A 26,060-nucleotide genomic window follows, 5' to 3' on the forward strand; every position below is an offset into this window, starting at 1 on the left:
AAGGGAATGTTCTCTGACTGTTCTCCGGAGCCACCTGACTCACCTCTACCTTTCAGTTCTAGTGCACGTCGCTGTGACAGAATCAGATTAGTGCTGCCCAGCCAGAAAATTTGCTACTCCTGGTCACTAATTAGCTGTGGCTGCAGGGGTGGAGGTGGAGGTATGTTGAAACACTGTCTTTAGACAAGGAATAGATAATTCTAGGAGAATTGTATGAGGTGTGTTGGCACCACAAAAGTATGTCTGTTCTATGTGGTATTAGATTCTACGTGTAATTGATTGATACCCCCTGATTGTATTACTGTATTAAAAGCAAATAGATTTTGATTTCCCAAATGGTATCCACATAGCAACTTTCAGCATCTCCAGATTAACTTGCAATTTAAAAAAAGAATATAATCCCCTCCACCATGCGCGCGCACACACACACACACACACACACACACACACAAAAGGATGCACAAAGAAAGCACCCACAGAACCCCAAAGGTACAATCTGGGTGGCACCATGTGGGCAGAAAGGGATGTGTGAGCAAAGCCAGAGCAGAAAGTGTCTCCAAACACTTATTCATCCTCCCACTGTCTTCCAAAAACATTGTGTTGAGTTTACAGCTTTGAAAATGTAATTAACAGTTTCGCTCAAGGGAGAGTAGGTCCTGAGAATTTCACAGATTCAAATCTCAATGAGCAGTGGCTTACCCAAAGGGTAAACCAAGCACTATAGCCACCATTTTCTGGTCTCCTAGAAACCTGGCAACAATATGGGCTCGGCCAGCTTGCCTTTGAATCCTGCTGTCATTGTTGTTATACTCCTTCATCAGATTTGCAAATTAAACCCCACCCACTACAGCTCTAAAAGCAACCCCATGGTGAGAGCCTGAAAAAGCAAGTTGAATAAATAGGATCTAAAACTTTCTGGCTTTCTGCTATGGTGACTTCACCAGATGTTCTCACGGCTTTGGAATCAGCAAGAGCAGCATCCCTGCCGAGGCAGTCGTGTTCACGGTGTGAGATGAGGGATGCCCTGAGGTTCCTCTTGCCCCAAAATACCTCTCATGTAAGTTTGCCATAATGCCTGAAATCCCATGTGAAAAGACAAGTCTTTTACTTGGGAGAAACACATACATCTGTCCACATTAGACAGTGATTAGGTGTAATCACGAGGGAAGGAGACACAGAGCTGACAAATGTTGATGAGGGGAGACAAGGATCCAGAACGGGAGATGCTTCTGTGCGGGGCCGGGGAGGATCCTGAGCCCTGTGCAAGCGGAAAGGAAGCCAGGCATGCCAAGGGTGTAGGTGGGGAGAGGAAGGCGAAAAACAAGGCAAACTCCACCCACTTGATTCTTCTGCCCAGAGCTGAGAAGACAGAAGTGCAGGTGTGGGTACTGCTGGGGAAGCCACCAGCTAAAATACAGACCTTCATTTTAATGTGAAGAGGTGAGGAGTATATTATTTTTATATTAAATACAGATTTGCTTTGGGGTTAATTGCAAGATTCACATTGCTATTTTAAAGAGAGAAAACCAGGATGCTCTAACTTCAAATTTCATGCTAACAGTGGACCTCTTGGGCGATGTCCTGCACATCTCGGCTCAGTTTCCTCACCTGTTCCTGCTGGTGAATGTCGCTGTCCACCTGGAAGAGCTGCTTGTTCTGTGAGCTTCAAGGATATAAAACTAAGAAACCTTGTCCTGGAGAGTCAGGATCAAAAACATAGTACAGTACCAAGAACATGTGCTCTTTTCAATCAAAGTTCTTGAGAAATTTTTTTCTGGTTGAAACACTGTCATGAGCCAATCATGATCTTTCTGGTTGAAACACTATCAGAGCCAATCATGATCTTCTTCTGCTCCCCTGAGAAGGGATGGGCAGGCTTGATGCTCTCTCAGTGTAAGGCGTCTGAGATGTGCTCAGTTGGTACCATTGCAGGTGGCCATGGTTCCAATCACAGGTCTCCCCTCCCTGGCAAGTTTGATAAATTCAGCTTTGCCTTTTAGTTAGTTTATTATTAACAGGCTGTGTGGTTGGGAAAGTGGAAATGTACTGGTGTAATGGGAACAGAAGACCTGCATTTAAGTCCCCATCTGTCTCTTACCAGTTGTGTAACTGTGAGTGGATCATTTTCTCTCTCTGAAGCTTGTTTTTCTCATTTGTAAGATAGGGCTAGGCATTGCTGGGCTGCTAGCCCCCACAGGTTGCCGACAGGATCAGAGAAGATCATGAAAGCACCTGGTGACTGCTAGAACTCATGGAACTCTCAGGACCTATTCTGATGGCAGACATCTCATCATTTGCAAACCACTGTTCCCTCTCACATCTCGATGTGTATCGGACGTGTGGGGAGCTGCTGCCTCGTCTTCTACTTTAATCCACTGTGGATCTGTTCTCTGCAGGCTAAAAGAAGATAACACACCAGGATGCTGAGATTCCCAGCTATGCCTTTTCTATCTATGTAACCTTGGACATGTCATGTGACCTTTGTGGGGTTAGCAGCAGGGTAATGGGAGTCATAATAGATAACTTGTAGAATTGTGAAGATTACACCCAGCAAGCACTTAATACATAATAATTAAACTTACTATAATGATGTTTTCTCTATCTTTGTTCACAAGTATTTTATGAAGGGCCCAAAAGGTGCCCTGGATCCTTCAGTTTAAACCCCCTTTCTTAGGAGCTGCTCAGGACACCTCCCACTGGAGTTGTATTAATAGGGAGACTGATAGATATAGGGCTATTTAGGTTATCTATTTCTTCTTGAGGAAACTTTAATAGTTTGTGTCGTTTGAGGAATTTAGAGGTCAGAGTGCTCTTAGAAACCATCTAGCAAAGTGGTTGTCAAACATTAGGGGATATCAGAATCGCCATAGACACTAATCCAAATATTGTAACAAATGTTGCAATGGACAAAACTGTAGCCTAGGGTAAGTATTAATGTTTTTCTTTCCCCAGAATTCCTGCTTGATTTAATATAAGAACAGTAGTCCTGCATTTGTAAAAAGACAGCAATCTTGTTAAGAAAACTATTTGTTGCAGACTGTAATTAATGAAGCACCATCTGTGAGTGTCAGTGCTCTTTGGGTGAACTGTGACTATCTAGGCAAATTTTTATGCTTTTTAGCACAGATGGGAGAGACAAAAGCATGTAACCAAGCAGAAGTGTGACATAAATAAGCCTATCAGTTTCACATGCTGTGCAGTTTAGAAAATTTTATTTATTATTTAGTATAAATACATTCATTTTCACATTCTTCCTAGAAAACTCAGTTTAAAATCTATATCCAACTTTGTATTCTCCAACTGAGCCTAAGTATTGTCTCTAGGTCAATTTTTACAAAATACTTGCTTCCTCTTCAACTTTCAGGTAAAACTTAAACTCCTTAGCGTAGGATTCAAAACCCACGCTAATCCCAACAAATTTAGCTCTACTGACCAGGTTACTCCCACTGTTATTGCCCAGTTCCCATCCAGCCAAATTCATCTTCTGGCGGTTCACAAATATGTTCACCCATCAGCCTTGCCTGGAATGCCTCCCCATAGCTTCTCTCTCCTCTCTGGTTCTCACTATCTTACTGATTCTTCAAGGCAAGACACTTTGTCCAGTGATTCTTCCATATGTTCTTAATGTTTATTCATTTAAAAACATTTAAAAGAATTAACACTAATTTATTGTATATTTATAAATAGCTAGAAGAGAAGATTTGGAATGTTCCCAACACAAAGAAATGATAAATGTTTGAGGTGACGAATATCCCAACTATTGAGATTTGATCATTGCACATTTCTTACATATTTATATCAAAATGCCACAAGTACCCAATAAATATGTCCAAAAACATACATCAATAAGAATTAAAAATGTTTTAAATTTAAAAAATATTTGTAGAGCTCCTAAGCTTTTATTGCACTTACAGTGTCTATAAAAATAGCATAGCTCTTTAATTAACTTTTTAAAAAAATTAGGTCTATTGAGGTATAATCTACATATGGTAAAATTGACTTTTACTAAAACTATAGCGTTCTGTGAGGGTTTTTTTTTTTCCAGTTTTATTTCAGGTACAATTGACATATAATAAACTGCATATATTTAAAGTGTAAAATGTGATAAGATTGACATAGGTGCACATTGGTCAAGCCATCACCACCATTAAGATAATGAATATATCCATCATCCCAAAGGTTTCCTCATGTCCCTTTGTAATACCTCCCTCCTGCGCCATTCTGCAGCCGCCCCCTTTACCCAGGGAACCACTGATCTGTTTTCTGTCAAAATAGATTAGTTTGCATTTATTTTCTAGAATTTTGTACAAACCAATTGATACAGCATGCACTTCTTTTTGTTTGGCTTCTTTTACTCAGCATAATTATTTTGAAATACATCCATGTTGTTGTGTATTACCAATGGTTCATTCCTTTTTATTGCTAAATAGTATTCCATTGTATGGATGTACCACACTGTATTTATCCATTCACCTATTGACAGACATTTGGATTGTTTCCAGTTTGGGGCTTTACAGATAAAGTTTCTATGAACATTCATTCCCAAGTCTTTTCTTTCTTTTTTTAATCATTTTTATTTATTTATTTATTTTTATTTCAGCATATTACAGGGCTACAAATGTTTAGGTTACATATATTGCCTTTGCCCCTCCTGAAGTCTTTTCTTGAATGTGTGTTTTCCAAGTTTCAGTTGTTCCACATGCTAACCAACACTTGAATATGGACAATCTTTTTAATTTTAACCTTTATTATTAGATTTTAATTTGCATTTCCTTAATGACTAATGGTGTTGAGTATCTTTTGATGTGCAAATTTGCCATTTATATAGCTTCTTTGAAGTGTTTGTTCAAATTATTTGTCCATTTCATAACTGCATTGTTTTCATTTTGAATTTTGAGAGTCATTTATATATTCTGGATGCAAATCCTTTATCAGATATAATATTCACAAATATTTTCTCCAAGACAGCCTGTGGCTTGTCTTTCCATTCTCTTAACAATGTCTTTAGAAGCACAAAAGTTTTTAATTTTCATGAAGTCAAACATCAATTTTTCTTTTTTGCATTGTATTTTTGGTTTCGTAGCTAAGAAACCTTTCTGTAATCCAAATTCACAAAGATTTTGTTATTTTTTTTTCCTAAAAGTTTTATACTTAAAGATTATATGTTCAAGTCTATCATCCATTTTGAGTTAATAATAATAGCACCACATAGGACTGCAGTGAGAATGAAATTATTAATAATTAAGTGCTTAGAATAATGCTGGGCATATTCAATACCCTCAGTAAATGTCAGCCATTATTATTGGCTCTTGTTTTAAGTTAACTAAGAAAATGATTCACATTATACAATTTGAATCTAAATATTGAATATAGTATTAGGAAATCTGATGGTGCTTGAAGAAATTATCAAGAGCTAAACAAGCACTAACATCATAGAGAACCAAGAAAGGTTCGAGTCTAAAGCAGAGGAACACGAGCGTGGGCTCCAGCTTTGACTGTACCACCACTTTGTATTCTTCGTCTGTACCACGAAGGGGTTGTCTACGTATTCTCTGAAGTGAATTCTAGCCTCTAACAATCTATCATTCCTTGAATTCAATTTTTTTGTTCTGTCAGCTGAGTACTACCATTAAAACACATCTGAATAAAATATAAGTATCTATCAAATAGTTTTCATGAAGTTAAAAAAAAAAGGAAAAATAACATGGACAAATCCCCAAGTCTGAAGTGTAAGTTTCAGCGGCCCTGTTCCTTTAACACATTTCCTTGTGTGAACACTTTAATGACAGTCCCACTAAACAAGACAGAGGAAAGTTTGAGAGACGTTCCAGGACTTTACAACACCACTGTGCTGGGATGTAGCCTAACTGTCTTGGGGCTGACCACAGGTGGTGACCACTGACCTGTGACTCTATTTCTAATCTGGATATTCTAATATTAGTAATGTGATATCCCATAAATAGCTTTTCAGGAAAAAAAAATTGGCGGTACATCATTTGAAATAAAATTAAAATAATGACTTGATTTCTAAAGTCACTGTACTTCTAAAAAACCTGTTTCACTTGAGATGACTCAAAGAAAAACTCATGAAAAATAACAGAATGATGATGTTTTACATACTGATTTATTTTAAAGCTTAACAGATAATCACAAGGTATTTAATAAAAAATAGTTTTAAATACATTTTAAAGTCCTAAATAAAGTTTCTACTTAGCATAAATACACATAGTTTTAGACATAAAAGCATAGTTTTTTGATTTTTAAATTTTTTTTCTTTTTCTTTCTTTTTTTTTTTTTTTTTGGAGATGTGGTCTTGGTAGGTTCCCCAAGCTGGAATCCTGGGCTTAAATGATCTTTCTACCTCAGCCTCCCAAGTAGCTGGGACTACAGTCGCTGCCACTGTTTTGGGCTTAAAAGTGCAGTTTTAAAGGCAGATTTCAGACCTCTTAAGCTATATGATGGCTAATTATCAGCTTAAGGATTTTAAAAACGTGTATTTACAAAAATTTGATGAAATTCATTAAAATGTTTTATAAACATTATAAACAAACATATACCATATAATGTAGGAGAGAGTTAAAGTTTCATGATCTACTTAGAAATACTTAAATCCTGTATTTTATATTATTTTACAAAGTTACTGTTATTATAAAATTTTCATTATACATTCTGTTTTAAACTCCTTTATATGTCTCCTTCACTAATATCAAGCACAGGTTTGTAAAATATATATATACTATATACATACATATACACACTACTTTTTTCCCCTTGTATATAATGCCCCTTCATAAGAACATACTTGGTCTAAAGAACAATTAGAGTGCAGCAAAATGCTGCTTTAATTGTTTAATTAAATGTTGAGTATCCACATGATCTGGAAATGCTGCTTCAGACTTCTGTGCAGCAACATAGCTTCTCTGCAGATCTCCAATCTACAAGAAATACAAGAATAAGGGCACAGAATGAGATTAGAAAAAATGAGTAAGGAAGTGAAAAAAAGACATACTATCTGCATGCTGTAGAAACTCCAAGGGTTCTTACAGGTAAATTGCTTGATTATGCTACTCTGATTTTAGAATTCTCTCACCTAGATTATAATTCAATCTTGAAAAATATGTGGGAAAAATAAAATAACCAATTATATAACTGAAGTGTGCTCATTTCAGCTCTCTAGCAAACAACTTAAAAACCTGTTTTCTTATTCTATTACTGATAGTATTATAAACATAAAATGATATTTATATGCTAAAACAACCAGCCCTAGATAGCTTAGGAAAACCTTGGGGAAACTATTTGTAATGTACCACAAAGACATACTTTGATTAGGGTATTATCTTTTAGACAGAAAATTCAAGGAAAAACTATTGTATTTAAGATAATATGCTCTAAGACATTTTAAATAATGCTAGTACAAAAATGTTGGGAAGATATCTGGTTTTAAAAGTTTATAAAGGGTGTTTCTGATTTTCAATGAACTATATATTAAAGTCCAGTATCAAAAAAACCCCACACATACTATCCAAATCTGTCTAAATATATATTTTTTATTGATACTTAAGAACTGTACACATTTATGGGGTACATATGATATTTTGATATTTTCCTATAATGTGTAATGATCAAATAAGAGTAATTAGGATATCCATAACCCCAAACATTTATCATTTCTTTGTGTTGGGAACATTCCAAATCTTCTCTTCTAGCTATTTTGAAATATATAATAAATTATTGTTAACTATAGTCTGAATATATCTTGATTCATATATACACCTCTAAAAACAGAGAGATTTTTGGTGTGTACACAGAAAAAAATCTAGATAATTCAACTCTGGTACGTTTTTTGTAACATATATATGTGTTAAAAACATAAACTGTTTCTTTTTCTAAATCACATCTTTTTTTAACATACTATTTTTTTCTTATGGAAATATAGCCTTTTGCTTAAAGAGCTATCTCATTTGAATTATATATTATTAAAATATGATGATATTCCTGAAGGAAAGTAATTAAGCCTTCTTTGTGGTTTGACTAAGTAGCAGCACAGTGCAGTAAAAACACACGGGTATTATCAGGACCTGAGTGTGAATTTGGATATAGTTCCCTGGCATGTTTCTCCAGGGAAGTCTTTTAACCTCTATGAGCCTCAGGTTCCACTAGAATGTAAGCTGCATGAGGTAGGTTTTTGTCTGTTTTATGCATTGCTACATCTTCTGTGCCAACAGCAGGGCCTGGTATGCAGCAGGAGGCTCAATAAATAAAACATCAGTTGTATGAAAAAATGAGTAATGAAGGTAAAGGATACCTACGTTGCAGGATCGTTGGGAGAATAAAGCAGGTATGTAAAGCACCTAGAACAGTGGCTGGTATATAATAAGTGCTCAGAAATTACAACTTATGAGTGACAGAGCTTATTTTATTTGCTGAACAGAAATGATTGTGTAGATGGCTTCACATTCATGCTATGAAAAATAACATCTTTACAATTCTTATGGTCTATAAAGACCCTTATTTACATCACAAACATTTTTAGCCATTTTTTTGTTCTCAAAACAGACAAAACCTTCCATGTTAAAGATTTCCAAGTAAAAGTTAGTTATTATTAACTACCTTTACTTATTCAAAATGGCACATGGTTCCTTTTATCTTTTGGATATTATTAATAACTGACTTGCAACACAGTATTAACAGTTGCATTTCCCCCTATTGTTCATAGCTAAAATAGCTTTCACTAATATCTCTAATTTTACAGCAATCACACGAGTCTTGGTGGCAATATGATCTACAAATAATATACAGGATTAACTTGCTGAAAAAGCCAATAACTAAATACTTCCCAAACCAGAAGTTACTTAATGAGCATTTTTCTTCAATGACCAAATGTCATATTTTAAAATATAAAATAATTCTTCTGCAATCTATAATAGTTTAAGTTTAGTCAATATTCAGTGATAAAGTTTATTAAACTGTCCCTTGAAGTGAAGACATATGTGAATACAATAATTAAGAGTTTAAAAAGAACATTTCTTTCAGGAAGGTAAGGTTAGAATTTCCTTATTTATTTTTACTTTTTTTAAAACAAGACATAAAAAGAACAGATCAGATGATAAATTAATAAAGAAAGAGAATACCTTATCGGAGACTGTTGCAAAATTAAAATGCGGTTCATACATATGGGGTGCTAAATTTGATGCAGTTTGCAATAGTGCCCTTGCCTGTGTAAAAAAGAAAAGAAAAACCGAAGGCATATGAGCATATATCAGCACTATATTTGGGATTTTTTCGTAAAAGAATTCTTTACCTACGATAGAAACTTAATAAACATGATCCTGTGATAAATATAGATGACATTCCTCATGAAATACAATGACTTACTAAAATACAACTAACTAGTGATATCTTGCCAAAATTACGTTAATGATAAATGATTCAAAAGACAGAAAATGCAAGAATTAAAAATTTACAGTAGATTTAAAGTTAGTTGAGAACTGTTCTCATAAAGTTTATACATCAATATGATATACAATTTGAAATATAATCTTCTTAACACCAAAAAGAGTTCTTAATCTAGTTTGTGTTGCTATTGATTGATTTAACAGGCTCTAATTACTTATTCTCTAATGTAATAACAACAATAACAACAACAAAACTGTGGTAAATTTCAAAGCCCAAAGTTCTATGCTGGATGACAGTGAGCAAGCATTTATTACACTGCTGGCCAGTTTTGTAAGTGAAACAGCAGCTGAATAGGACACACTTTCTGTTCTCTAAGATACACAAAACACAAACTTTCACATTATCTTTTGCTCCCTATAGGCTCAAAGGATCATATGTCGCAGAGACCACTGAGTGGCATGAGATGCTCACATATTTATCGTGAAGACCACAAATTCAGCATTACAACCTGCTGAACAACCCTCCAGCTTGTAGCTAAACTTAAAACCTCTATCCATGATCCTGAGGACAAATTCATATATCTTTTTTTATGGAAAATAAAATGATATCAGTTTACATAGAATGGTGGATTTTTTAAAAAGAAAATGGGGTTCATATCATGAAATCTTTCACCAAAACATTTCAAGTCAATTGCATACTAGAGAAACAACAGTAAGTAGGAGGAAAAAGAAATCACCAATATGGAAACAGAAAAAAAATCACAAAAATCACTTGCTTCCATATGGATATAGGCAAAGTTCCATGACAAAACAAGTGTCCACTTTACATTAGTTAATGTCTATAAACTATAAATCCATCTTATTTATTTTGGGAGAATTTATGAAATAAAGGTAATATCCAATGATGTTTGTTTTCTTGTTTTCGTTAAAAGTGTACCATTGTGCCTAGAAGACTAGGCTGGGGGTTAATGTTCCAGCATGCTTCTCACCATGTCTGTGAGCGTGGATAAAGTTACTCACCCTCCTCAAGTCTCCATTTCTTCTTCTCCAAAGTGGGGAATGCAACAATATTTACCCTTGATTTCCATTAATATTGTGTGAAATATTTAGCCTTTTAAGCTGTTTGTTTTATGTACATTATAATAATACAATTTATTAGGCATCCACTACTATGTGCTCAGTACTATGCTTCTATTATGCCAAGTGCTTTACATGCATGATCTAATCCTCACAAAAACACTTTCAGGTCAGCGTCATTATTACTTTATTTTCTGTATTATCCCTTCATTCCACAAATATTGACTGAGCATCTACCACGTGCCAGGCACTGTTTCTGATACTGAAAATGTAACAGTTACATGACAGATAAGGTTCCTGCTTTCATGCAGCTGACTCGCTACATTTTACACATAAATGTGAAACTACTGATAAAGTGATAAGTACTGTGAAGAAAAAAATAGATGTGATAGCACCCAACGGCTCCTTTGGACTGATGTTGGAGATGGCCTTTCTAAGGAGGTGGCATTTAAGCCAAGACCTGAATGACAAAAAGAAACTTGTCATTGCAAGATCTGAAGGAAGAACATTCCTAAGGCCCTAAAGGAAGACTGAGCACTACATGTCTTCAGAGCACCGCGGCGTGCTGTGTCTGCAAGTCAGTGGGAAAGGAGGGGAAAAAGATGCCACATGAAAGGAAGCCAGAGGCCAGATCATGTGGGGCCTCACAGGCCACCATTTGAAGTCCAGATTTTATTCCAAGTATAAGGAGAAGGCACTAAATGGTTTTAAGCAAAGTAGTAACAAAATAATCTTCTTTTTAAAAAACATTCCTTAGGCTGTTCTGAGGAGGGTGTGTGTATTATAGAGTGCACTTCCTTGCTGATGTAAGTGGAAACAAAAAGACCAGCTAGGCTAGCCCTCTGGGAGGCCGAGGCGGGTGGATCGCTCGAGGTCAGGAGTTCAAGACCAGCCTGAGCGAGACCCCATCTCTACTAAAAATAGAAATAAAAATTATTTGGACAACTAAAAATATATATAGAAAAAATTAGCCGGGCATGGTGGCACATGCCTGTAGTCCCAGCTACTCAGGAGGCTGAGGCAGTAGGATCGCTCAAGCCCAGGAGTTTGAGGTTGCTGTGAGCTAGGCTGACGCCACGGCACTCACTCTAGCCAGGGCAACAAAGTGACACTCTGTCTCAAAAAAAAGCTAGGGGGATCTTATAGTATAGTCCAGGCAAGAGATGAGAGCAGTTTGGAGAAGGGTGGTGGGAACAAACAAAAGTGAGCAGGTTCAGGGTGTGACGGGATTTTGAGGTCAGAATGCCAGGGCTTGCTGAATTTGATGCCGCTGCAGGCGTGGCAGGGGAAACAGGTAAGAAAAGAGGCCTCAACGGGTAACTTCCAGGATTTGGGCTTGAACAAGATGGTGGATGGGGGGTGGTGACTGCTGGAACAATTTACTAACATAGGGAAGACTGGGGAGGTGCAGATTTGCGCTAATAAAATCAAATGTTCTATTAATATTTTGGTTTTAGAATGGTTAAGTAACTTATCCAAGGTCGTGTAGCTAGTATGTGCCAGAGTTGGGATCCAAGTCCAGGCCTGTCACACTCTGGAGCTCATTTTAAACATATAACATATACTGTAACGCCAGCCACACATGACAGCTTTTCCTGGAGGAAGGCAGACTGCCCACTGCGCCTCTGCTGGTCCACTGACCTGTTCAACATGGCCCTTCCGCATCTCCAGCACGGCCAGGTTGTTGTAGGCCTCAGCATGGTGGTTGTTGTTGACCAGAGCCAGCCTGAAGCACTGATGGGCCAAATTCGTATCTCCGATTCCCTACAAGAGAAAAGAACTTATTTGAACCCATGGATCCATATGCTTCCTCCTGACATCTCCTCCCTTCTTTCCTCATATAAATCTTTGCTGCTACCACAGAAAAAGCAACAAGTACCAAACAGTCATAGGAGTCAAGTGTGAATTCTATGTAAGTGGATTTAACTTGGGAACATAGAGTGAACTATGGTAATGCCTAGAAAACTCTAAATTGCCATGTAGGACTACAACCAAACCTGGATTTACAATACCTGAAAATTTTCTTCAAAGTAATTTTCCATAACAGAAATATATCAGAAAGACAACATACCACAGCTACATGTCCCAAGTTGTACCAGACATCAGCTGTCTCTTCTTCATTTTCTGCCAGGGAAAGGGCACGTTCAAATGAGGTCAGAGTCATATCATACTGCTGGGCATAGAAGCAACACAGCCCCAGATTGTTAAAAAGCTGGCAGTTGTAAACGCCCATCTGCAGGAGTCGCCTTTTCAAAAAAACAACACACAAATTTTGGTGTCGGACCAACTTTACAAATGTTAAGACATATATACATATTTTACAAAGTTAGAAATGAATTCATCTTATAATTTTTAACACTCCCAAAGAATATAAAAACAGAGTGTTATAGTAAATGAAAACGTTTATAGCAAATGCAAAAGCATATCTTTTACAGTGGTAGTAGTCATGGGGAATGTGTCTAAAGGCAAGATCAGAAACAACTTATCTAAGTTTTTTCCCCAAACACTTTGTTAGAGAACCAAAAAATAAGAGAGAAATAGTCACATAATGTAAAACCTACAGAGTTTAGCTTTATGAAGCTTTGGTGTCCATTGGGTAAATGCCTAAGACCCTCTAATCTAATTTGAGGGCTGTGTTTAGCATTTCTCTCTAAGTTGTCAGCTGAGTTGGATCCTGTTTTTGGCTATTTGTAACTTGTGGTTAAGCTGCGTCTACTGACCTTTGATGAGCTTCTAGCGAGAAAGACAAGACCATCAGGGGATCCCTACATTATCCACTTAGCTCTCACACCGCAGCTCAAGAGCCCCGCTTGCTTCTATGATCATTAATCCGGAGGGACAAAGGGTAAGAGAGTTCAAATAAGCAAATGAAAATCTGCCCAGCTGCCCTGAGAAACCCATGACCCACTTTGGAGGTGGGGGAGTAGAGTCAGCTGCATGTGCACAGGATGGCATTTGTATCATTATATTTTATGCCTCTAACATATATTTGGAAAGAACTCCAGTCATCTCCTTACATATTACCCCAGGGGCTACAGAGGAAGTCATAATTTGAAAATTAATTTCAGAAGCCATACACAGGATAAAGTAAGTATGTATTTAAAAGAGAACCAGTGAAAATAATTTATTTAGACTTCAAAAAAAAATTTGAACAAGAGTTGACAATACTTCACAAAACAAGGGGTCCTACTTCAGGTCCTCATCAAGGTTCAGAATACAAGGTCAACGGCTCTTTGCAAATCTCTTCACTATTTTGGTTTTAGTGTCTTTATGTTTAGTGATATTAATGGAGGCAGTGATGATAAGTGTTTTAAGTAACTATTAAACTATTATTGGTACATGATGAAATGGTTAACTCATACAATGACATGGGGTTAAAAACTCAGTCAATTATCCAGGCGTGTTTCTGCCAGACATCTGTATGTTTCCAAATTACTGGATGTCACTATAATGTTCATAAAATATCTGGGTGTTAGAATTTCTAGTTTTATATAGACATGGCCTATATTATCGTTAGTTTCATACAGACATGGCCTACATTAATATTATTTCTCTACATTTTCATTCCATCTTTGTTATTGTTTCACAGGAAAGTAGTTCTACAACTTGAACGTAGAGCACACCTGTAAAACCGGAGAGCTATTTCTGGCTGGTCAGAATAAAAGTGGTTGCTTCCAATGCATGCAATGGCTTCCACGTGAGTATTGTCTTGTTTCAAAACTTCTTTGTAGTATTCGGCTGCTGATGAACTATTGTTCATTTCCTATTCTCCATCAAGACAGAAGAGCAATACTTTATTAATTTTTTCCTGACTGATCTAAGTCCATTCATTCACACATGGTTATTGAGAGCCTGACTCAACGTGCCAGACTCTGTTCTGGGAACACAATATAAACGAAAAGGCAAGGTTACAGTCCTCATGGAGGTTATACCTGGTGGGCAAGACAAACAAATGAGCAAATATGTAATATAATGTCAGGAAAGGATAAGTGATATGAAGAAAAACAGAGCAGGGTAACGGGAGTGGGTGCTGCATTAGAAGGGGTGGCTGAAAGGGTCACTTCGGAGGAAGTGCTACTTGAAGAGAGGCCTGAGTGAAATAAGGGATCAAGACCTGAGCATATGCAGGGGAGGCGCAGTCTGAGCAGAGGGACTAGCAAATGTGTGAGCCTGAGATGGGCACTCACGTGTCACGTATGAAGAACCGCACCAAGACAAGTGAGGCGGAAAAGAAGGAGAGTGGCACAAAAGGAGATCAGAGGGGCAGCCAGGGCCTGTGTCGGATTTTTTTTCTAAGTTAAGAGAACACCATTAGAGGATTAAGAGCAGAGGAAGAACATCATCATATTTGTATTTTTAAAGAATAATTTGGCTGCTACCTGCAGGACATACCAAGATAGGGAAGAATGGTAGCAGCAAGATCAAGAGTCCAGGAAAGAAATGACAGCAACCCAGACTATGTTCAGAAATGAAACTAAAGAAATGAAAACTAGAGAAACCCTCTATAGTTATTAAATACTCTTCCTAAAATGCTGATAATCATAAATCAAGGTATCTAATATTATTAATGAATATTACGTTTCTCAAGTCTACCCTCAAGGCCCAGTTCAGGCCTCACATCCTTCATGAAGATTCCCTTAATGCCCTCACATTACTTAGCTTTCTTCTGCCTCTCAGCTTACATGGCATTTATTATTTGAACACTCACTTGTTCTTACCATATCAGGACTCATATTTTTTGTTAGATGTTCATCATATTTTATCAAATATAAGAGATTCCATTGATTCTAATAGGTACCACACAATTTAAACATAGAATTTTTGATACTTACTGGTAGATTTATTTAGATTTACTCAGACACAGATCACTTTTTTGCATACTTTATATAAAGTATATACACATAACCAAAATAAATTGAACATAGTATTCTTTCACATGCAGTCAAATTCTTCTGAATCCCTTTTTGACTTAGTCATCATTATCTAGGTGTTTCCATGCATTGCTGCTACACTATTTTTTTAATTGACAAATAATAATTGTATATATTTAGGAGGTACAATGTGATGCCTCAATATATGTATGCATTGTGAAATGAGCAAGTCAGCTTAATTAATATATCCATCACCTCACATACTTACCATTTCTTTGTGGTGAGAACATTTAAAATCCACTCTCATCATTTCTTAAAAGTGTGCTCCACTGTTGTCTCCAGGACTTTCCTCCGAGCTATTGACAGTCGTTCTGCTATGCGGATGCCTGAGCTTTCTTGATCTTACCAGCAGGTGTCAACAAAAGCTCTCAGGCAACATTCAGGAATAACTACCAAGTTCGCTATGCTGCCAGGAATAATGATCAAGTTCCCATATAAGCAGACTCTGACAACTACATGACAAATGACACTTGGTCACAAAGATCAAAAGATGCTATCCATTTTTAAATGTATCACAATTTCAGAGGCGTTAAAATGTGGAAAAAATGTTTTTAGAATCCATGAAATAGAGTAATTTCCTTTAAAGCAAGATCATGTGGTGTACCTTTTCTTAACATCAAATTTAGTACTTCTGGATACTAAAAAATTAATAAATAAGAATTCTACTTTCAAAAATTTTCTTAACTTCTCATGTTTATACTAGAACAGAAATTCTCCAACTTTTTGGTCTCAAGATCTCTCTAAACTTTTAAAAATGGCTGAGAATCCCAAAGAAGTTTTGTTTATATAGGTTATATATAATAGATTGACATTAGAAATTGAAACTGAGATATTTTAAAACTTAGATTAAATAACATTTCTTAATTAACTCATTCTAAATAACATGTAATGCACCTATAACATGTTAACATAAATAACATATTTTTATGAAAAATAACAGGCTCTCCCTGAGTGGTGAAGGTCTGTAGGTCATATAGCCATGTCTGTAACAGGGTGCATTAGTCTGTCTAATTTGGAGAACGAAGACTGTTAAGTACTTTTGGCCATAGATCTAAAGCCACATGCTCCAATTCTGCTTTTACCAGTAATAAGATTAATGGTTTGGCCTTCATTTGTTTAAATCTTGTATCTATCTCTCAGTTGATTCTCAGTCTACACAGGTACTTATCAGTCCCATAAACCCTGATAAAACATTCACCAGTTGATCCAAACCCATGCTTTATGCAAATTTTTTATGTGCTTTATATTTGAAATTCTTGCTCAAAGAAAAATGCATCCCATAGTGCAAGGCTTCAGTGTTACAGCCTACAAAGGTGGCAATGCCCAATGCAAAGAAGACTCCAGCCTCAGTAGCCTATTGGTTCAAGGCTTTTATAAAATTACCTTAGAATGTTTATATACTTGACTGATGGCACAGAAATTAATTTATGCAATCTTGAGGAATTTTAGACTGAAACACTTATTTTTTAGATGACTTTTTACGTAGTTTTTCAGTTAAGTTTTATAAACTTACAAAATATGTGTTTGTGCTAAATAAACTTAAACATTACAAAAGGGTACGAAATTAAAAGTAAAAGCCCCCTCTCCAAATCCCAGTGGGCAGAGGCTGTTAAGTTTCCTGAGTATTCTTCAAGAAATTTTGTTCACATATAAGCACACATATGGGTATGCATGCTTTAACCATAAACAATCATTCTAACACACAGTTTATTTTTCTTACTTTCAGTGTCTCAGCTGTCTTTCTATATCAAAACTAAAAGCGCTACTTCATTTTTTGTTTTACTTCTGCATGGTGTTCCATCAATACATGCATGGTATAGTGGTGGTATAGTCAAAATGCAGCTGGAACCATCTCATCTGGGGCGGTTTTACATGAATGGAGAGGGTTGATGGCCACTGCGTAGACTGATAGGAAGGAAAGTAAGAGCCTACAGGAAAGCCAAACCATGATATGTTGAACCACAACTGCTCTGAAGAAACACCTAATTTCCATAAGTGTTTACATTCTTAACTAAATAAATGACAATTTATAGGGGTGTGTGCATGGGCATTTGTGTGTGTGTAAATCTCCCATTTTTAGCAATTTTTTGTAATGTGTAGATTGAGGACATTAAAAGCAATCTTTTGTCTGCCCCAGGTATGGCAAGCATTTTCCCTGTTTGATATTTGTTTTGGCTATACCTTTTGTTTTGGTTTAGTTTGTATTTTTAGTTTTGCTACATAAGAAATTTAACTTTTATATTCTCAAGTTTATCAAACTTTCCTAATAAGGCTTTCTGACTTTGTGTCATGCTTAGAAAAATCTTCCCCATTCCAGTTTATACAATTAACTCATCTGGGTTTTCTTCCAGAACTTTCATGATTTCAACGTCTGAAGTTTTAAATCTGGCAATAATGAATTCTTTTTTTTTTTTTTTTTTTTGAGACAGAGTCTCACTCTGTCACCCAGGCTAGAGTGCAGTGGCGTCATCATAACTCACTGCAACCTCAAACTCCTGGGCTCAAGCAATCCTCCTGCCTCAGCCTCCAGAGTATCTGGTACTATAATTGTGGGACGCCAGACCTGGCTAATTTTTTTTCTATTTTTTGTAGAGACGGGGTCTCTCACTCTTTCTCAGGCTGGTCTTGAACTCCTGGCCTCAAGCGATCCTCCCACTTCAGCCTCCCAAAGTGCTAGGATTACAAGAGTGAGCCACAGCACCCAGCCAGATTCTTTTAGTATAAGAATCATTACTTACACCCAGCTCTATTTTTAAACTACTTATTAAATAATCCAATAACATAATTGGCTTAATAGGTAATTTTTATCACATCCTAAATTTTCATATATATGAACATATGTGAACTCTGTTTTGGTGCTTTAATTTATTCCTGCATCAGAACTATTTAAATTATACTAGCTCTAGAATAGATTTTATTAATGTAGATTTAAAATAACATTTTCAAGCATATAAATATCATTTCAAGCATGTAATAAACTTGTTATTTAAGTGATTTTTCACAGTAGTTATTTTTTAATCAATTCACAAAATATAGATAAAATCTATAATTAGCTTTTAATTATTTAAAATAAAATTGCAAATAATTTAAGAAGTGTTTGTTGCAGGAGTTCTCAAACTCTGTTATACATCAGAATTACCTAGTGAGCTTGGTAAAAATACAAATGCCTGAGTCCCACCTTTTAGGACTTTTGATTCAGTAGGAAGAGGTCTTACTTCTTGTACACTCCCAAGGTAATTTTCATACACAGTAAAGTTCGAGGATCACTGGAATAACATTTTCAGGGTAAGGTTTCTAATTTCAAACACCTTTCAACAAAGAACAGCTAAAATAAAGGTCCGTCTTTCAAATGGATTAACAAAATACCCTAAGAAAAATTAAAATCACTACCAAAGAAATTTCACAAGGATAAATCATTTTTAACAAGTGTCTGCACAAAACAAGCAACGAACAATAGGCAGTACAAGTTCATTTTAAAATGGGAAATATTTGAAAGGTACAATACAAAAAATGAAAGTGGTAAATAAAAAGAATAGAACATAAAGGAAGAGAAACTCTCCAGAGACAAAGATGATGTACATTAAAAAATCCCTAAAGGCATATACAGCATAGCCTACAATGCTAAGAAACCAACTTTACCAATTAACTCTAAATCCTTGTTACATAAAGAGAGAAAGAATACACTGGAAATCTGACTTTGGTGTGGTAAACTTTGGCATAAAGGAAATTAACTATGTAAATCCAAGGGGAAATATTCTTACCAACTATTTCAAGTCTGTGCTTAATCCTTGGTTACCCTATTTATGCATGAAATATTGTCCCTACAACGAGGATGCTTTCCTTTCTACTCCTTTCTTCCCTTCAAGTGCAAACTCAACTCAGACCTGGGAAACGAAGAAGCTGACAAAAGAATCCCTTCACAGCCACTTCCTATTAATGCCATAGCAACAGTAACTATAACAGAGGCTTGGAAGGAATTCTGCCCACCAGCAACCACACCGTTAAAGATATAATAGTTCTTCAGCTCTTTCTGCTAGCACTTCCTGCCTGAGAAGAGAAGGGTAAAAGGGCTGAGAACATGCAGAAGGCAGATCCTAAAGGTCAAAGAGCTCCAATTATATCAGGATAGTCACCGCTGGAACTAGCATAACTCCTACTGGTTTCAAAACTCAATTCTGTTTTATTTCCTTTCTAAGTTTCTTGGTCAAAGTTTTGTTCATATTGAATTTATGGTCACAACAAGTAAAGACAGAGATGTTGATAAAGTATTTTTATTGATTAATCAAAGTCTTCTATTTATACATTTATCAAAATTATATTTCAAAAGGGAAACATTTTTCTAGACAATTTAAAAATAGCATTTTTTCATTTAAAAAGTAATGTATGTTCATTACAGAAAATCTAGGAAATACAGAAAGCATAAAGAAGAAAATAAAAATCATTCACATACTATGACCTAGATATACCAAATGTTAATATCTTCTATTCTTCTTTAACAAAATGATTCCAAATATCATACCTAGAATTTTCAAAGAATTTAAAGAGAACCGAGATGCTTCTGTTCCATATTATATTGGAAGTCCTAAGCAATAAGATATATTTTTAAAAAGCAGTAAAATAATTGAAATGAAAAGATGAAAACTGTCTATATTTGCTGATGATAATTATTTTATTTACTTAGAATATCAAAGAGACCTATGGACAAGGTCTTAAAATTTAGAGTTGCTAGTATCAAATCAACTATAAAAAGCAATGCATTCCTATTCACCATGTCTTAGTTTTGCTTTGCTCTAAAGGAATACCTGAGACTGGGTAATTTGTGAAGAAAAGTGGTTTATTTGGCTCACAGCTCTGCAGGCTGTACAAGAAGCATGGAGTCAGCATCTGCTTCTGGTGAGGGCCTCAGGAAGCTTCCAATCAAGGCAAAAGGTGAAGTGGGAGCAGGTGTGTCACATGGCAAGAGAGGGAGCAAGAGGGAGCAAGAGAGAGAAGGGGGGTGCCCACGCTCTTTTAAGCAACCAGCTCTCGTGTGAACTAATAGAGCAAGAACTCACACATTACCATGGGGAAGGCACCAAGCCACTCACGAAGGGGTCTGCCCCCATGACCCAAACACCTCCCACTCAGCCCCACCTCCAACACTGGAGGTCAAATTTCCACATGAGATTTGGACAGAACAAATATCCAAACTATATCACCAGAAATAATCAAATAGAAAATACAAGGGGAAAAAAATAAGGATTCCATTCAGTCATACCTAGCAATACAACTGTGCAAAAAATACGTAAACAAAGCAGCCTGAGACGACTATTCTTAGAAAGGCCTGCATCTGAGAACTTGGGTAGTTACTTATATTGATATAAAACTTTCTCCAAATGGTAACAATGGCTTGCTACACCTAAACTGTTTTATAGACAGTGTGGTTTGTGCTGAACACCTGCTTACTTCTGGGATTCTGGAACTTTGGTAACATGATAGGCAGAGCATGTCTATATGACCAGCTCCAGTAGTAACCTTGGATACCGAGTTTCTAACGAGCATCCCTGGTAGACATCACTTCTCATGAGTTGTCACAACTTGTTGCTGGAAGAGTTGTGTCCTGTGAGACTCCACTCGGAGAGGACTCTTAGAAGCTTGCACCTGATTGGTTCTGAACTTTTCCCCGTGAGCCTTTTCCCTTTACTGATTTTGCTTTTTATATTTTTGCTCTAATAAATCTTAACCATAAGTACAACTGCATACTGAGTACTGGAAGTCCTAGTAAATCTCTGAATCTCAGGGTAGTCTGGGGGACTTCCCCCCTACACACATCGTCTTTCTGGAGATAATTACAAAATATTCATTAAAGGACAAAAAAGAAGATCTAAGTAAATGGGAGCGTTATATCATGACTGAGAATGGGAAGAATGGCAGCCCACCCACCTTCCATCAATTATGTATTCAATATATTCTAATCAATATGCCTGCAGGGTTTTTTAACGGTTCTTGATAGGTCCATCCTAAAATCAGTATGGAAGAGCAAAGGGCCAAGAATAACCAACCATGAAGAACAAAGTGGTAGAATTTACCTGACCTGATATCAGGAATTATTGTAAAGCTATAGCAATTAGACAGCAGGAAAGATATATCAATGGGACTTTTCACGGAATTTGACAACATGACTCTAAAATTTATAAGAATAAGGAAAAGGTCAAAATAGCCAAGACACTCCTGATAATGATGAGCTCTACCAGATAGTATTATAAAGCTATAATAATTAAGGTGGCATAATATTGGCACAAGGGTGGACAAACAGTCCAGTGGAACAGAATAGAAAGTTCCAAAACATATCCACCATATAGAGAAAAAATTGACATTTGACACTACAAACCTCGGGAAAGAATCAATAAATGAGCACAGACAATAGGTTATCCATCAGGGAAAATAATTTAAATCCCTATCTTATACTACTCTCTATACTCTTCTGTGTGTCTGAAATACTTTGTAATAAAAACTTAGTTTGACTAAATATATACATTAAAATCTCTTATTTTACTGGTAAACCACAGTAAATATTTTATAATTTTATAAATTGTTCTCCTTAGTAGGACCCCAAGGGACTATGAGCTTACTTAAATGGCACATAACCTCAATGACAATCCCTAACAAAATATTAATACCAATGACACTCTTCACAGAAATAGAAAAAACAATCCTAAAATTCACATGGAACCAAAAAAGACCCAGAATAGCTAAAAGAATCCTAAGCAAAAAGAACAAAGCTGGAGGCGTCACACTATCTGACTTCAAAATATACTACTAAGCTATACTAATCAAATCAGCATGAGGACCCAGACATAAATCCACACATTTAAATCAACTCATCGTTGACAAAGGCACCAAGAACATACAATGGGGAAAGGAAAGTCTTTTCAATAAACGGTGCTGGGAAAACTGGATAACTATATGATGAAGATAAAACTAGACCCCTATCTCTCACCATACACAAAAATAAAATAAAATAAAAATGGATTAAAGATTTAAATCTAAGACCCGAAACTATGAAACTATTAGAAGAAAACATAGGGGAAACGCTCCAGGACATTGGTCTGGACAGAGATTTTTTTGTGTAAGACCTCAAAAAGCATAGGCAACCAAACCAAAAACAGACATTTGGGATTATATCAAGCTAAAAAGCCTCTGCAGAGCAGAGGAAGCAATCAACAAAGTGAAGACACAACCTACAGAATGAGAGAAAATATTTGTAAATTCATCTGACGAGGGATTAATAACCAGAATATATAAGGAGCACAAACAAAATAGCAAAAAAACAAATAATCCATTTTAAAAATGGGCAAAAGATTTGAACAGATATTTCTCAAAAGAAGACATACAAATGGCCAACAGATATATGAAAAAATGCTCAATCAACATTACTAATCATCAGGAAAATACAAATCAAAACTACAATAAGATATCATCTCACCCAGTTAGAATCACTATTATCAAAACAACAAAAAATAACAAATGCTGGTGAGGACGTGAAGAAAGGAAAACGCTCATACACTGTTGTTGGGAATGTGAAGTAGTACAGCCATTATGGAAAACAGTATGAAGCCTCCTCAAAAAGCTGACAATAGAACTACTATACGATCCGGCAATCCCACTGCTGGGTATGTATCCAAAAGAATGAAAATCAGTATATCAAAGAGACATCTGTACTCCCATGTTTATTGCAGCACTATTCATGATAACCAAGATACAGAATCAACCTAAACGTCCACTGACAGATGAATGGATAAAGAAAATGTGGTATACATACACAATGAAATATTATTCATCCATGAAAAAGAATGAAATCCTATTATTGCAGCAACTTGGGTGGAACTAGAGGTCATTATGTTATGTCAAATAGACCAGGCACATAAAGGCAAGTATCACATGTTCTCACTCATATGTGAGAGCTAAAAAAGTGGATCTCATGGAGGTAGAGAGTAGAATGGTGGTTACCAGAGGCTGGGTAGGCAATGGGGGTGGGAGGATGAAGAGAAGTTAGTTAAGGGGTATAAAAATACAGTTAGATAGAAGGATTAAGTTCTAGCACTTGATGGTACAATAAGGAAATTATAGTTAATAATTTATTATATATTTCAAAATAGCTACAAGAGAAGAATTGTAATGTTCCCAACACAAAGAAAAGATAAATATTTGACGTGATGGATATCACCTAATTTGATCATTACACACTGTATACAGGCATTAAAATATTACATGTGCCCAAAAAAATATGTACAACCACTATATATCAATAAAAAAATAATAACAATAATATGAACCTTACCTCGTAGATTCTGGCAATTCCACAGAGCAGGGTTACTTCTCCTGGAAACTTATCTAAACCTTGTTTGAAAAGATTTAAAGCAGTCACAGGTTGATCCAATGAGATGTAAACCTAAAAGCATGACACATTTCAATAAAAGTATCAGTTCTTAAAATAATAGTATTTGTTATGACAAGTTTATCGATTAGTAACAAATGTTCAAGAAAATTTCTAATAATGATGTTATAGTTTTGTCTCCCCTTGTTGTGTATGAAGCTTATTGTGAGCTTACTATTGTCACAGAAATTGAGCAGTAATTAGATAAAGATCAAGGTAAAATCTTTTTAGGAAAGAACAGACATGATGAGTATGTCTACAGGCTGGCATTAAGGAACCAATTAGAAGACTGAAGTTGAGGATGGTGGAGAAAGAGGGAATGACCCATGGAACAAGGTCTGAGAAAGAGCAGCAGTGAAGAGGGTGGGTTTGGAAAAGCCCCCTTCAAAACAGAGGGCATACAGGTTTGTGAGATATCGGGCAATTTAGCACTTGATGGCTTCCACTTCGTCAGCAATTAGAACATTAGCATGGATAACCTATATGCTTAACAGCAATTTCTAAAACAGAGAATTATGATTTTACGTATGGAAACATAGGACTATGACACTTTTCTTCAGGATCTTGGACCTACTTTCTAAACAGTCAGGTTGTGCTTTGAAAAGGCCCCAATGGATATGAGAGAAAACTGTTTATAGTATTTACCGCTAAAGTTTGAGATTAGAGGGAAAGGTATGGATAAAACACTTTTCAATGTTTACCTTACACACTTCTGAACTTCTTTTTAAAATATAATAAACAATATAATTGATATGCTAAGTAATAAAATATTTAATAATTTTTAAATTAAGAATTAAAAATTTTAAGAAACAATGTCATTCCTACAATCTGCTTGATCTCTATTACATAGCAACCATCCATTCACACAATGAAGGAAACATGTAAATTTTACTTCTATATAGTCATGTAAGGCAATAATGGATTTAGAAAATCAACTTATGAAAAAATAGGTGAAACCATGTATTTAACAATAGTTAAAATACCAAGCACATTTTTTTCAACCACATGGTAAATGATAATTAAGAAGATGATAGTCAAATAGTATGACCTGAGGCTTAATTTCAAGCTGTCTCTTTCTAAAGTTTACTGTGCTTAGAAACTTCAAGAATTTAAGCTTAATATATAATATATGGAAGGTAAACTTAGATACCAGATAGTTTCAAACATTTTTGAAAACTGCTATAAACATACTAAGACCAGCACAGTAAATTTATATAGTATAATTTTCATTTTGTTTGTTTTTAGTATAATTTTTATTACCATATATAGGAATGAGTAGCCCTTCCTTTTATATCTCATCTTCTCTTGAATATCCTTTACTACATTTTTTAATTTAAAAAACTCTAAAAGATACAGCAAAATGATGTCATAACCACCACTTCATCACATGTTTTTCTTTCAAAGTAGCTTTGGTGTGAGTCAAGAAATAACTTTACTCCAATACTGAAAATTCTAGGTGGCCTGTCACTTCAGCTGTGGCTACGGGTGGCACTATGTGGCCGCGAATAGGCTCTGGAGTTAGAAAGATCTGGATTTGAAAGCTGACTTTTAACAGCCAAATGACCCTAAAAACCTACTCTAAGGCAAACGACAAAACCCACCTTGCAGGATTATTGCAAGGGTTAACTTAAACTGCATATGTAAGATACATGATAAAATGCTTTACACTGAGCAGGTGCTCAATAAAAGGGAAGTATTATTTTTATTATTATGGCAGAGCTGGATAATTAAGGACCTACATAAACATGGTCCCTGTTCTCTACAACCTGCTCAGGTAGTAGACAAATAAATGTGCTGCAGAAAAGGCCTCTCTGGGGCCTTTTTCCTATGGGGTAGTGAGCCTGTGGTATTTTCTTCTGTCCTAATGGGCAATCTTTTAAAGGGGTTTTCTCATTTTTCATGGTAATCAATTTTCTGAGACCCTGCATATATTCTCACTTTTTCCTTTGCTAAAGAAAAAGAATTTAAATCTCAGCATAGTAACTTGTCAAATATTCCTGAAGAAACTGTTAACTCTCCCCATGCAATGGCCAGAATTGAAACATTTATTCTGAGAAGACAGATTTCACTTAAATTTAAAAGATTTACTTACTTTTGCCAAGTAGAGAAATGTATCTACCATTTCCTGCTGCTTCAGGGCTGATTTAAACTGTTTTTCTGCTTCACGATACATTCCTAACCTAAGAACAGCAATTTTAAAAATTAGATATTAAAAATAAATACTACATCATACTCTGAGGA

The 26,060-nt window shown here is 35.8% G+C and overlaps 1 protein-coding gene across 1 annotated transcript in view; it reads right to left on the bottom strand.

Annotated features, from left to right (window-relative positions):
- Positions 1–6,256: 6,256 nt before the first annotated feature.
- TTC8 (tetratricopeptide repeat domain 8) overlaps positions 6,257–26,060 on the bottom strand; it is a 47,328-nt gene continuing 27,524 nt past the window's right edge. The window contains exons 8-14 of the mRNA XM_045562215.1: positions 25,912–25,999; positions 23,724–23,834; positions 14,096–14,235; positions 12,544–12,718; positions 12,114–12,236; positions 9,132–9,215; positions 6,257–6,935 (exon numbers count right to left, since the gene is read on the bottom strand). Of these exons, the coding sequence (XP_045418171.1) occupies positions 6,819–6,935; positions 9,132–9,215; positions 12,114–12,236; positions 12,544–12,718; positions 14,096–14,235; positions 23,724–23,834; positions 25,912–25,999 (838 nt within the window). The 3' untranslated portion in view covers positions 6,257–6,818. The remainder of the gene's footprint in view (positions 6,936–9,131; positions 9,216–12,113; positions 12,237–12,543; positions 12,719–14,095; positions 14,236–23,723; positions 23,835–25,911; positions 26,000–26,060) is intronic.

This window comes from Lemur catta, chromosome 1 (genome assembly GCF_020740605.2).
Source record: "Lemur catta isolate mLemCat1 chromosome 1, mLemCat1.pri, whole genome shotgun sequence".
NCBI lineage: Eukaryota > Metazoa > Chordata > Mammalia > Primates > Lemuridae > Lemur > Lemur catta.